General features: G+C 51.8%; 1 protein-coding gene across 1 annotated transcript in view; it reads right to left on the bottom strand.

Annotated features, from left to right (window-relative positions):
- Window positions 1-7,587, bottom strand: part of RAMP1 (receptor activity modifying protein 1) — a 39,062-nt gene extending 31,475 nt beyond the window's left edge. The window contains exon 1 of the mRNA XM_032480636.1: window positions 7,432-7,587. Coding sequence (XP_032336527.1) covers window positions 7,432-7,468 — 37 coding nt within the window. The 5' untranslated portion in view covers window positions 7,469-7,587. The remainder of the gene's footprint in view (window positions 1-7,431) is intronic.
- Between the last annotated feature and the right edge of the window lie 7,332 nt (window positions 7,588-14,919).

Below are 14,919 nucleotides of genomic sequence, written 5' to 3'. Positions count from 1 at the left end.
ACTCCAGCAGGGGTGATGGGGAGGGGGCAGGAGGGGAAGGTGACAAAGGGGACCCTTCTGGAGGTGACAGACTTACATGCTCACTGTGTTGAGTTTACGTGGGTGTACACATAACCCTCCAAGTTCTCCATTTTAAACATCTTTGGCTTATTCTATGCCAATGATACCTCAATAAAAACAAAACTTCCGAAGGAAATGTCAGGACTGGTTATCTCTGAGTGGTGTGATTACAGATGATCATTATTTTCTGCCTTAGGCACGTCTATATTTTCCACAGGTTAAAAAAATGCAATGTCTAAGATGCTATCTCTGTGTTCTGCCCGGACACTTTCCTAACGGCCATTGGAAAACTCCTCGCCCTGCTGTTCTTGCTGCAGCTGTGAATCATTCTCTGCTCAGCCAGCTGGGGCCAGCAGGGTAAAAACCACCCACTCCCAGGGCTCCCCTCGTTACAGCCACTTGGGAGCCAAATCCCCAGGAAGCCACATGCCTGGCCTGTCACTCAGTGCCCCAGAGAATGATATAAACAAAACCTGGTTTGAACATGTTGCCTTCAGCCTTTCTCTGTCTATTCTGGAAACAGAAAACAAAAACCCAAACAACAAATTGAAAAGCCAAAACCTCTGTGTGTCCAGTAAAAACTCTTACTCAACCCTCAAGGCCCAGTGAACTTTGCCCTGCCCAGCACAAGCCCTCTCTGACCGTGTGCATCGCACCATCTTCTGACTGCCACCAGGAACATGTCGTTAGCTGACCGCGGGCCCTGCGCCGCCCACACACACAGCGCTGGCCCTCGGCAGGCTCTGGCTGACAGCACAGTCGGGGAGGAACACATGTGTGGGGGGACGTCGCACTCCCAGCCAGGACTGCTCTCTTAACTCTCTGGTCTGCTCGGGCTTCTAGGAAGCTCAGAGTGGTCTGGGCCTCAGCCTTTCCTCAGCCAGTGTCTTGGCCGTGGTTCTCTCTCCTCACCTGTTAAAGACTCTTCACTTCATCCTCTCTCGGAGGCTTGGTGACGTGGCACCACATCATGTTTGGTTCCTTATGGTGCCTGAGGCTTTACCCAGAGCCATATTTCTACTCTTTTTGGAAGCAAGTTGTATAAATGGGAAGATGCAGACCAGGCTCTAGATCGGTTGTACACCGATTCTAGAAGGCCGTGACTTCCCCTCCCACTGCCACGTGCTGGGACAGCCCACCCAGGGTGGTGGCAACCACAGCTCACGTGGCCAGGTCCTGTCCTAAGCCCTCTACAGGCACCTGCCTGCTTAATCCTTGCAAATAAGCAACAGGGCAGGTGTTACTATTCTCTCATTTTACAGATGGGGACGGGGCCTGGAGAGGTTAAGTAACCTGCCCAGAGTCACACAGCCCAGGAACGGTGGAGCTGGGGTGCAACCCCTGGCATGCTCATCTCACACGTGGGACAGATGGTGAGGGCAGCCACCTCAATGCCGAGACCCCGAAAACAGCCCCAAGGCTGCAGATGACCAATGTCTGCTGAGGTTTTGGGACTCTCGAGCCAAGGCATCTCTGCAGGCTGGCTTCCTCAGGGCCATCGCCACGAGAGCGGCCTGGAGGGGTCTCGCTGGAGATGTGGGAGTCCCCTGGATGGATGCCACTGGCCATCTCACACTGATGCCTGGGGTGTGTAGGAGCCCGGGGAACTGGGTGGACGATTCTGGCAAAGGAGCGCGGGCTGAAGGGATCAAGAGGTGCCCCCAAGGATCGAAAGGTCAGACCAAGAGTAAACAGCCGAGTTGCCTGTCCTCCCGGCACCAGGTCCTCTGAGCCCCGCGGGGCCAGCACTGTCCACCCAGGCAAGTACAGCTGGATCAAGCCCATCACAACCGCCAAAATCACTGCTGTCCTTAAGGACAAGTGGCACCCTCAGAGGAGAGCAAAAGGATTTTCATGAGCTTTTAAACTCATTTCAACACCTGGCTTGCTAAAGGAGTCTATTTTTGCATGTTTTCTGGTGCACAGTGTGGTGGTGCAGGTGTGTAATTTAGAAATGACTCACTGCGCAGTGACGGGGGGAGCACATCCCAGGGACTTCACTGGCAGCTACAGGGCCTGGAGGGCCTGGAGACGGCTTCTCCAGGGGATGGCGAGCCCGGGCCCCTGGGAGGAGCTCCTCAGCTCCCCCGAGGGCCCGTTCCTGCCGCCCTCACGTCTGGTTCTCCTGAACGGGCTCCTTCGGTCACCACGCCCCACCCTCGTGGGCTGGAGGGTGCGGTGGTCCCTGAGCGTCTCCCCACTGCGGGCTCCCCTCTGTCCTGCTGAACTTCCTCTGAGCTCTTCCCTGTCCCCTCTCTGTCCCACCTAAGGTCCTCTCTCTTCAGGAGGTCAGCTGGTCCCTCTCACCCCTCCAAGATGCTCTCATCCCTGGCAAGAGGGTTCCTGACTCGGCCCTCCTCTGAGCAGGGAACAGAACAATCTTTTCAATAAATGATGCCAATCTTGCCTCAAAGCCCTCCTCCCCCTCATGCTCCAGTCACAAAGCCTTCCAGAAAGTTCCAAGAACCAAAGCCTTTGCATAACTGGTCTTGTGCTCCAGAGGCTCTTCCCCACCCCTTTGGGCTCGAGATCGGGGCCTCGCCTCCCGAAGTTCCCTTCCTTCTGCACAGACAGCGCCGTTCACACCTGTGCTCATACGGAGCAGGGCTTCTCAGCCTTGGCACCACGGACGTGCTGTGCTGGATGACTTCCTGGGGGGGCTGTAGCCTGTGCGCCCCTGGCTTCCACCTCCTAGAACCCCACTTCCGGTCATGACACCATGTGACCCCCTTGAGTCGTGTATCAGGCAGGAGTTACCAGGAGAAACAGCTTAGTGCTTCCCCAGGACTCCCTCATCTGCCCAGCTATCCGGCCCGTCACCACCCCCCCACTCAGATGGACCCCCGGCACCTCCTGGAGGTAATGAAGGCACAGGCAGAGAGCGCCAGCCTGGGCTGTTAGTGCCGCCAGGTTTCTGTTTAACTCACTGTGCTTTTTAGGTCTCTTCCCTGCAACGTGGGGTTTTGCTATGTGACACGTGAGCTGCTTCCGTTCCCGGCGAGAGCTGGCCTGAGTAGGTGACAACATGGCTTTACTGTCCAGTCATTTGCTTGGGGAAACTGCTCTCTGCCCTCCAGGCGACGTCTGGCTCAGAGAGCCCCTCCTGGGCGGCCTCTCGGTGCAGGGCTGCAGAGCCCTGGGGGGCCTGGGGGGCGCTGCCCAGGTTGGCTGCACCCCCGCCCCTGTGGCATGGCTGTGTCACTCTGCTCCCTGCCCCTGTGGTTTCCAGCGAACTCAGCTGTCTCAGGAGACGTGGACAGGAGGGACCTAGAGGCTGGCTGACTGGGGTCCAAGCACAGCACACAGGGAGGCACCGCCGGTGTGGCGCGATGAGGGCTCTGAGGGGGACATACAGGGGGCACAGAAGAGGGTGACCCACCCCAGCGGTGGTGGGTGGGGGTGGTCAGGAAAGGCTTCCCCAGGGGTGGGGTACGTCACTGGGCGAGGCATGCAGGTGATGCTGGCCCTGCTGGCCCTGCGGGGCCTGTGGGACACTGGGAGGTGAGGATGGCTGGGGCTTCTGGCCTCCGGTCCCAGAGAACCCACCGCGGGAACTCCACGCGGGCAGGCAGGAGGGACGGAGCACAGTAGAGGGAAATAAAGGAGACACTGTGAGGCCCGAGGAATACATAAGAAAGGCTTGGTCATGATGCCCAGGCCCACGGGCCCTGCTCCCCTGCCGAGTCCTGGCCACGGACCCTGCTGCTCCCATGAAGCTGCTTAGAATCTGTGTTTTGAATGATGACTGAAGTGATGTCTTTCGATGTCAAAGAAAGTATCAAAATAAAACAATCTCAGGGAAAAAGAATTCTTCTCCACGGACAATAACGGCATTATGTTACAAAGAATAAGTTCTTGTTTAGGTTGGGAGCCTCCTCTTGCCGCTGTGTTGACACAACCCTCCTCACTAAGAACAAAGTTCTCTGGAAACCCATCCCCAAGGATCCCCAAGGTCAGGCATCCTGGAGGGAGGGAGGAGGGCTGGGGTGTGTGTGTGTGTGTGTGTGTGTGTGTCTGGGGGCTAGTGGCGGGCTGGGGACTGGGTAGTCCTATCAGCATGCACTTGCCAGGAAGGAAGAGAAGGGCTGAGGCGGGTGGCACAGGGCTGGCAGAGGTACTAGGGCTGCAACGGCCGCCCGGCCTGTCTCCCTTCCCCTCTTCCCAGCAGCTCTGCACCGTCTCCTCCTTCAGGTCTTTCCTGAGTCCCAAGTAGAACAAGGGGCTCTTGGCAAGTCCCCACAGCCCCCATGTGTGCCCTTCTCAGAGCCCACTGGGTGTTTGCCACCCTCCAGGCACTGTCCTGCCAGGGACTCACCCAGCTCACAAGCAAGGGGGTCACAAGGTTGACACGTCCACCTCTCAGGCTCAATTGAGGCGCCTGAAAGGTGTCAGGAGGACTGTCTGTCTGCTGTGTCGTCCTGGACAGATGCCCCCGCCCCCACCCCAGGGGCTCCCAGGATGGGATCTGACAGCTCGACTCTTTCGGATCCAGCAGAGAGGAGTCAGTTTCCCCCCAGGGCTCCGGCAGAGACCGAACTGTGCCGCCTGGGTCCCACGCCCGTCTCTGAGATGATCCTGTGGGCAGGCCTGGGCCAGGGCCCACCGAGGGGAGCCTGCGGTGCCAGGTGAACCTCCAGAAAGACGGGCTCTGTGCCCGAAGGAGTGGGGTGCTGGTGGCCAAACCCACGAGGCTCCATTCACTGGAATTTACAGCACTCAGGGCCCCCCATCACACACTCTGCCAGACACCACTTCTAACTGAGCAGAAGCTGGGGAATTGCTCTTCTCTAGGGGGAAGGAAATTGGGAGGAATAGACCTTCCCAACCAGCCACTTGCCTTAAGTAAAGATTCCACCTGAACTATTTCCTTGACATGTTGCTTACCACCGCTTCCAACGTGGATATAAATATTTCCCAACAAGCCTGGCCTGGGACTGACAACACGCACACTGACTGGCACGCACCTATGGAAGGAAGACAAAAATCCACAGATTCCTCTCTGCAGCTAAACACACAGAGAGGGTAAACAAACACGCTGAGTTGATTAGTAAAAAAGAATCCTTCAGATTTGGACTCCAGGATTGGAACTGCCTCCAGACTTAACACAGCATGACAAGCCGAGGAGTCCCATCTACTCCACTTCCTGTATGTTCTAAGTCGGTTCCAAATGGTTATATCTGTATTTATATAAACTCACATATTTCAATAATGCAGCAGCCTTGCAACGAACCCCCAACACGCCCAGCACACAGGGAGGGTGAGTGTTTCCCAGGACAGACGACAGATGAGCTTATATAAGTCAGTGCCAGTCACAAATAAACTTACTTACAAAACAGAAACAGACTCACAGACATAGAAAATAAACTTATGGTTACCAAAGGGGAAGGGGGGAAGGGATAAATTAGGATTTGGGGATCAGCAGATTAAAAACTACTATATGCAAAATAGATAAACAAGGCCCTACTGTATAGCAAAGGAACTGTATTCGATAGCTTGTAATAACCTATAACTTAAAAGAATATAAAAAAGAATATGGATGTGTATAACTGAATCACTGTGCTGTACACCAGAAACAAGCACAGTGTTGTAAATCAACTGTACTTAAAAAGAAAAAGAAAAAAAAAAAAAAAAGAAAGACAGGGTCAGTGAGCACTTGCAAGTAAAGCAGGCTGAAAACACAGGCGCTTACAACAAAGTCATCATAAACTAATGCTGGGTCCTCTCGAAATGCCATTCTTTTCTGATTGATGAAAAACAAGAAATTCCACATTGCCATTCTGGGCAGCAAAATCACCAAGGAGCTGTAGCTAATGCTACCACTTGGGGAGAAAACTGTGTGCTCCTGTAATTCTAATTACCACTGGGCTCCGATGACACTCAGTTACTGATAACCTCATAAAGCCGTGTTTACTTTTCCATGATAGAACGTTAGCCAGACCTCTCAGAATAATGTTAAGATTACAGGACTTTGAACTTCCACCAGAACACGTACCATTTTCTTGGTAAACAAGTCTTCATATGTGATCATGACCTAGTGTTTTATTTACACAAGCTTTAGAGGGTGCAGCTTCTGGACAGCAGTCAAGAGCATTTATTTATGTTTAAAAAATGACACTACCCAGCTCTCTACTTTGCTAACAGAGAAATGTTCGTGCCTTGGGAGACTAAATCAGTAAGTCCCACAGCAAGCCCACAGATCCTAATGCAGAAGACGACAGTAATCCTGTTAAGACTTTGCTTTTCATATAACTTCAGCCAGAACACTGAAGCGGCAAGGTCAGTGTTCGGGTTACATTCTGCGGAAGCAGATGCGAAGGGTTTTACGCAGAGCCAACACTCCTTGGTGAGGTGTACAATTAAGACTCCTCTGCAGCCCTCAGTCCCCTCTCCTCCCAGCGTCCCGGGATCTCCACAGACAAGCCACACTGCCCCAGCCTGCTTCCCCAGCAGCTACGGGAAGCCGGAAAGCGTGGTGTCAGCCCTGCACCGCGGGGGCCTGTGCAGCAGGTGTTTCTGACCAGCATCACCTGTTCAGGGGCTGGGACATAAGTATCAGCAGTGACTGTGGGGGGCCTTCCCAGGGCCACCGGAGTCTCCCACTTTAAGCGACCTATTTAGTTTTTGTTAAAAGGTAACTAAATACGTAAAACCAATAACTAAAGGCGTTTGGAAAGGTTGCTTGGCATTTTATGAAAACACTGGAGAGGGGAGTGAAGACGCCAATTTCTTGCTAAATTTTGGTATGTCTGGCGCGCGTACATTCCTGTCACCGCTGGCTTTCAGTTTGTGATCTCTCTTTAAACAGAATGCCTAGCGTGTCTGGCCACCTCACCAAGAGGCCCACTTTGGATTTCTGTGAGCCAGAAGTGCCAAGTTAACAAGCCAACAAACAACAAAGCTGTGGAAAGGCCTCCCGAGCGGACCGCTGGCATCATTTCTGCAAAGGGCATCTGCAAAGGAGGCTTATTTGCAAATCAGCGACTGCGGTCTGTGACAGTCAGAGTTCAAGTTTTGACTAATTTTCTAGATAAACGGCCCATGGTTCTAATTCCGAAATCCTCCATCCGCAAGGTGCCTGTGCCCGCACCGCGAACGCGCGGCAGCTCGGAGCCGGAGCACGCAGAGGTGCGGGAAGGGGCGGCGCGCACGGCCGACGTGTCCTGCCGAGCGGCGGGTTCCCGGTGCGGGTGCGGGGTCGCCCGCGCCGTCGCCTTGCAGAGCTCCCCGGCTCGCGCGACGCCTCCAAAGCGGCCTCTGTCCTCCCGAGGGAGGCGCCGCCGCGCGGAGCCGCGCCCGCACCCCGCACCCCGCACCCGTCGCGCGCGGAGCCTCCCCCCGAGCCCGGGCGGCCAGGACCCCGGCCCTACTCACCCAGGAGCAGCCAGAGGCCGCGCAGGCCCGGGGCCATGGCGCGCGCTGCCGAGGACGGAGCCCGCTGGGGACCGAGCCCGCCGAGGACGACGGAGCCCGCCGGGAGGCGCGCCGGGGGCGGGGGCGGAGGCGGGAGGCGGCGGGCGCGCGGCCCGGCCCACTGCGGGCCCGGCGGGGAAAGGGGGCGCCGGGACCCGGCCGTGAGGGCTGGCAGCAGGGTAGTCGGGCTGGCAGGTGTCGGCCGGGACGCTGGGCAAGTGGCTGAAGCCGCGAGGGGACCCGACCCTCGGCGAGTAGCCCGGGCAGCGCAGAGCGAGCTGGGGGCCGGGCCGGGAAGGCTGCGCCCGAGGGCGAGCTGCGCGGGGAGTCTCCGGGACACTTCCCTGGGGATCCCACACTCGGGCTCCGGGGAAGGCCGGGCGCCGCGACCAACGAACGCACGGATGCTCCTTAAGTGTTTGCCAAACAAATGGACAGTTTCAACTAGGGAGGGTCTCTAGATGCGTCATCTCAGTCCCCTGGCACCATCCCTCCTCCTCTCCCTAGGTTGTGCCCGCCCACCCCTGCCGCGGAGGTCTGCTCTGCAAAAGGCCAAGGCCACCTTTGTTCATCTACCTCTCCCAGGGTGCAGGCACTGGGGATCCTGAGAGGACAAAACCAGCCCCAGCACTTGGGGACAGTCATAGTAATCAAGAAAGGTACACTGAGGAACTGGAATAGCAGGATGAGGAACGGTGTGGGTGCAGGGAGGAGGGACATGAAAGGAGGTATGAGCGAAGGTCCTGGGGCCAGAGGGAAGAGGGCTCTTTAGGGGGACAGAAAGGAAGCTGCCTAGGATGGGTGGTGACAGGTAGAGGAGGCTGTGAGGGCCTCGGATGTCATTCTGACTGAATTTGTGTAGAAAGAGACGGGCCCCCTGGGGTGACACCTGAGAGCCCTGGGGAGGCCCAAGGCAAAAGGTTTCCCTACACATAGGTCTGACCTGGAGACATAAATTTGGGAGACATCAGCCCCGGGTAGCTGAGCTGAGCTGGGCTGTCTAAACTCTACTGCACCTTGCAGTGGTTCCTTCTTGTAACATTCAGCTGCAATGAGAACTCAGCAATTGAGTAAATTTATGCTCATGCTAACGAATCAACCACTGATACTGCCCTTGGGAGGGGGAAGAATCATAGTGTAATGGTCACATCTTTGTGACTGAAGCTTCAGGCTTTAGCAGAGTGCCTAATGCAGGATTCTGCGGTCAGTCTGTGTGGACTGAACACTTCCCCAGGCCAAATGAAAGGGAACAGGGCCACCTGCCGGCAGCCCAGAGAACGGAGGCTGCCGACAAACCAGGGGGTCTGGGAGGGCACTCAGGACCAGCATGCCTACCACCCGGGGGCCCAAATTGTCCTGAGGGTTCTGTATCAGATGGTGGGGGAGTGCACATGCTCTCTTGACTTGAGTAGCCCCTTTCCAAACCTTAGGGAGATACACCCCAGCAGGTGGCCTGGCCTCCCTCACTTTATTCATTTAAGAGACATTTGAGTCTACTCTGCAAGCCTGTGCTGGGAACCAGTACAGGGCCTGCCCTTCAGCTGGTGACTCAAGTGAGGAGCCCTCAGCCACACGGATGCTCATACAGGGACCACACATATGGGGCCTGCAGGCCGGATTGAAGGGCCGGTGACCGGGACCAGCTGGCTGGGAAAGGCACGGCTCAGGGAGGTAAGCGGGGCCCCAGCCCAAGCCAGGGACAGGCCCACTGTGATCCCTGTGCTGGGAGATGGCCAGCCCCCGTAAGAGGGAAGAGCAGGCATCTCTGCTGCTCAGACTTGCTCTCCACTCCGCTTTCAGCCACACTCCCCACCCGTGGCCTGTGGGCGTCTCTGCATCTTCACGTGGTCAGGCCCTTCCTTCATTACCCAAGGCGCCTGGGACGCCTGCACTTTCATCGTGGGGCTCAGGCTCGGCAGGAGCCATTCTTGACAACAGTTTCTCTGAGGCTCAAAGCGCAACAGGAGGCAAGGTCTGGGTGGGGAAGCCCGCCCCCATTTTTCTCCATTTTCTCACACCCCCCTCCCTAACAGATACACGTACTTAACAAGACAAAGCACATCTCTCAAGTTCACGTTCTTTAGAAGTTCACAATTCTCTTGGGAATGCCAAAGCAGGAGGTATATACATCATGGCACTTTCTCTGATGGCTTTCGTATCTGCACCTTGGGTCTAGGTGGGATATACCCCAGTAGTTACTGAGTTCTCCCTTCTGCAAAGGTACGAAAGTGGAACAAACTCTAACTTGTCCCTACAGCTACGACACATAACCTAAGAGCTGACAATTTTGCCTCGGCTAGATTTTGTCTGATGTATTTGTGTTTCTAGCTGATAGCACGGAAAATCATTCCTCTCCGTGGGCACCTCCATCTAGATGGATGCTATGTTAAACACTGGAAGAGTTGAGACAATGGCCGGATGCTTCACTGCATGCATGGTAGCGTCACAGACACAATCTAGATACAGGTTAGCAAGACTTGGTCAACACTACTAAAAATTCAAAATTAACAAAAGACTTCTGCTTCCAGCCACGATGAAGTAAGAGGGACTGGACTTACCACCCCACCCAACCTAAAAAACTGGTGAAACAATAGCTGGCTCGCAGGCCGTGCAGAACAGGGACCCCTAGGAGCAGGGAAACAAGGGAGGCGAGCTCTGTGGCTGCTCACTGCCCACACTTTCCACACACACGGGAGGTAGGAGACTGCAGAGCCTGAGGTCCCCTAGTTGAGGAGACAGAGATGGAGGCCGGGGAAGCCAAGGCACCTAGAGCTGGCAGGACTCCAGAGCACAGGAGAGGCGAGAGCTGCACAGAGAAGATCCGTAGAGGGGTCCCCTCGAGTCTCTGCTGAGTGTGATCAGCCCACGCACACAGGACACCACCCGAGGTAGGAGAACCGAGCACTGGCAAGGAGCAAGCTGGAACAATCCCTGAGAGCTCACAGGGCCTGGAAAAGCTCCAGTTCCACCAACCATACTGGAAAAGCCTTGAGACGAGCAGAGCAGCAGAGGGAGTAATTAGTGCTGCCTTTGTAAAGGCTGCCCCGGGGCGACCTAAGGAAGCTTAGAAGCAAGAACTGACAACATCAGACGATCTCCAAGCAGCTGCGATGTCTCAGAACAGAGACTCAAGGAATAAAAAGAACAAAGCACCAGGGAGCTGTGACACAACGTGGCTTCACGTGTGTGTGACTATAGTCCTGTCACACAACAATGTGAACTACTATGTAAAAGTCATTCTAATAAACCCGTAAGTCCAAGAACACTGACAAACCCTAAGCATGAGAATGAAGCAAAACACATCAGTGCACACCACGATCAAACTACTTAAAACCAGTAATAGAGAGCTGCAGGCAGCCAGGGAAAAAATGTTTTGTACAGAGGAACAGAGATGAAGGTGACAGATGAGTTCTCATGGGAAACAATGCAAACCAGACAACGATGGAGCAACACCGCTAAGCACTGAAAGAAAAAACAAACAAACAAAACACACGTTCCAAAGACAGTTTCTCAGTAATTTACTGATACAAAGGAGAAGATTTTGCAGGTGTCCTCACCACCAGGGTGACAACTTAAAGGTTCCACTTCAGTTATTATCAGTGAGGAATTAGTGGTTCCAAAGATGTATTTATAAGCAGTAACAACTCAGCTCTGTGATTTATTTGCACAGCACAGTACAACAGCACCTCATGAGCACTCAGCATTAAACAAAGCCAGCAGCACCTCCTGAGCACTCAGCTTCATCAGGCTTCAGGTTTCAAAGCCTCAAGGGAGTCCTGCTGTCAAAACCAAAGTCCCTGGGAATTGCAAGTGGCTGAGGAGAATGGTTTGCATATTCTCCTATTTCCCATAGTGCCTTCTCCAAAATCAAACAAAAATCAAGAAGTAAAAAGCAAATCCTACACAAAACTATGCTGTCAGCATCACTTGGAGAATTTTAGAACTACAAAATAACTGAGTAAAAGAGAAAAATCACCAAATGTCAGGGCGTGGCTCTCACATGCCACCCCACCTTAGCGGAGAGCAGAGGCAGACTGAGAAAAACTAGAGGCAGAAGAGGGAGGCCGTCAAAGGGGCCTAAGGGTGATTTGGAAATCACCAGAAAGATTAAATCTTAACATCACAGAGCTACCTAGAGCCACTGCAGAAAACTAGATGAGATTTCACACATGAACTGAAGAGCTCCCACTCTGACCCTCCAAGAGACTCCATTACAAATACATACCACCACCACACTGCAGGTGATCAGGAATAAGAGACAGGTCTAAGCAAATATAGAGAATAATATTCTGACTGCACGCTGTAAGGCTAAAGACACAAAGAACTTTATACAAATGCTGTTCTCTAGTCAGTAAAGGCTTCTCCCGGGGGTACGATCTGGTGATGCTGTAATGACTGGATGTGAAGGCTAGGAGTGAACAAACACAGGTGTGTCTGGATGCAGAGACTGACAGAAACACACATATTTCCTAGTGCTGCCTGGTGAGAGGGCCTATGACGAACTCCAAACAGGAGTGAGCACACCTATCGACCAGTTCTTGGTTTCTAAATATGATTCTCAAATAAAGGGAAACATAGCTTGTTAAAGAAGTGACTGATTCCAGGGTTGGGGCAGAGAATGTGTAAGATGAGCCTAAAATACTCTGTGGTGCCAGAAAATAAGTACTTGAAAAAGGACGGCAATTTTCAATGACATAGAATCCAACCTGAAGAAGCTCCTACTGCCTAAAGCTAGAATAATCTGAGCAACAAAATAGACAATGATAGTATTGTATTATAACTCACAGAACAAAGTCAACACCACTGAGTCCATATTGATATAAATAACAGTAAAGACATGGGGGAGAAGGGACAGCTTTTCCTTACAGGACAATTCTAAGTAATAAACGTAGAGGGAAAGAAAGACATACAAAACCATTATCAGACAAGCACCACAAGATTAACTATTTCAGGCAAGATTTGCTGATGGATGCTAAAACCAGTAAGCAAAATTTTAGGAGAAACAGATACTGCACACTATCAAACATCTCCCTCAATCACAAAGGAAAAATAGTAATACAAATAAAATAAAGTAATAGTGGAGAAAACCAAGGAAGGCCACCACAGACAAGTGCTGAAGCATGACATCACCCATGAGACATGTAACATGCACCCCAGACACGAAGTGCTGAGGACCTCTTCTGTGGTGCTCTTCGCAGAAACTGCACAGCCTCAATCTCACCAGGAGAAAACAGCCGATTCATCAAAATCAAGAGACATTTAATAAAAACAACTAATCAAACACTCATCAAAAGTGTCACGGTCAAAAAACACAAGAAAGTACTTAGGAACTGTCCCAGACTAGAGAGGATGAAGAAAACACAGTAACTAAATGAAATGTGGGACACTGAACTGGAACAGAAAAAGAACATTAGGGGTTAAAACTAGCAAAATCTGAGTAAGATCTGTGGTCAGCAGTATTGCATCAGTACTAATTTCCTGGTTTTGATCATTTTACTATGGTTATGTAAACTGTTAACGTTAGGGGAAGCCAAACGAAGGGCATACATGAACTCTCTGTATTCTTTCTGCAACTTTTCTGTAAGTCTGAAACTGTCGCTAAGTGAAAAGTTAAGAGAACTTATCAAACAATCTGAATACTGCTTGTTGTGCTTGTTTCCTAGAAGTTCTTAGTGAACACTGTAAACATTCCTAATTACTCAGGAGTGTGTGTGTGTGTTTGGGGGAGGAGGGAAGAAGGGAGGAAGAGGTTGGAAGAAAGAGAGAGAAAGGGAGAGAGAGAGAAAGAGAAAAAGAGAGAAGAAAGCAGAAGCCTCTTGATCCAGTTATATCTGAATTAATTTCTGGAGATGTCAATTATGTGAGTTAATTTTACTTTTTGGTGCTTTGGCTAGTTTCAGTTGTGTTTCTACCATTTGTAATCAAGTGCCCCTTAACTAATGTGCTAACTTACAGCCGGCCGGCCGTGGGGTGACGCGCCCCCCGCAGCAGCCACGCCTGACTGCAGGCTCTTCTGCTGTAACGAGTGCTGCGGTGAATGCTGTACTGCACCCCACACCTACGGGGGCAGGTACTTCTGTCTCCCGTTTACACACCAGACAACTGAGGCACAGGGAAGTTACACAATGCCCAAGGCTGAACACAGCTCCCAAAGCTGGGGCAGGAATATGAACCAAGAAAACCTGGCTCCAGGGTCTGCCTTCTTAACAGTCCGGTTAGAAATCACGCACGAGGGTGGCTCTCCGCTTCCTGGCAGGAAGAGCAAAGTCACGCATAACAACCAGTGACCACAATATAAATGACATCCTCTGATCTGTCAGGGGCCTGTTACTACCAAGCCGCAGTATCATGATGCCATTACCATGTGTGTTCTATATAAATACTAATAGCTAGGAGTTTATTGAATACTCACAGCTCATACCTGTTTTATCCCCAAGAACCAGAATTCAGGCGAAGATACACAGGACCTGGAAACAACCTTCCACTGTTCCTAGCAGTTTTCCAGCGATAACTATTACAGCTGTGCTAGTTTTTATTGCTGATGTAACTAACACATTGCCACAACCTTGGTGGCTTTACACTTCTGAAGTCAGAGGTGGGAGACAGGATTCACCAGGCTGAAAACCAGGATGGCTGCAATCTTGCTGGTAGTTCTAGGGGACAATCTGTTTCTTTGCTTTTCCAGCTTCTAGAGGCCACTTGCACTTCCTGGCTCCTAGCCACCTTCTTCCATCTTCGAAGCCAGCAACAGTTGCTGGGACCCATCCTGAAATACCATTTCTCTGGTCCTCTCTTCTGCCACCCAGACAATCCAGGATCATCCTCCCATCTCAAGGTCAGCTGATCAGCACCCTTACTTGCTTCTGTAGCCTTAATTCCCTTTTGCCATGTGACACATTCACAGCTTAGGGCATGAGGGCTGGTCAGCGGGGAGGGCCATTATTTTCTGACCACAAGAGCAAATACTCATTAAACATTTTATTACATGCAGATAAATACTCTGTAATAGTAACAATGATCAATATGTAAAAAATGTTAAGTCAGTGTACACAGAACTCTGGCTGAAGAACTATTTCTTTAAAAAGAAACTACCTGTAATATGGAGGTTCTCAGTTACATGTATTATCTCCTGTGACCAGAATTAACATTGGCATCAGGCAGAGCCAACTGGAAATTTTTAGTCTCACTTTTTAAAGTGATAGTCTCAAGGCATTTTACAACATTCTAGGTCTCTGGGTATCTCCAAACATAATTATCTGTATATTCCAGCTGAGACAGCTGAAGTGCTCTTTGGTGTCCCAGTAATACATTGTGAGAGAAAAATGATTCCTAGCAATAATTAACTATGCTAAAAGTATCTGGAACTTTGCTGGTTGAAGATATTTGGAAACTTGGATAATTTGACCAGTCTTTTAAATTCTACAACAATTTTATATAATTAACCAATGA

The sequence above is a fragment of the Camelus ferus genome, chromosome 5, assembly GCF_009834535.1.
Source record: "Camelus ferus isolate YT-003-E chromosome 5, BCGSAC_Cfer_1.0, whole genome shotgun sequence".
NCBI lineage: Eukaryota > Metazoa > Chordata > Mammalia > Artiodactyla > Camelidae > Camelus > Camelus ferus.
This window is presented reverse-complemented; position numbering and strand designations above follow the sequence as displayed.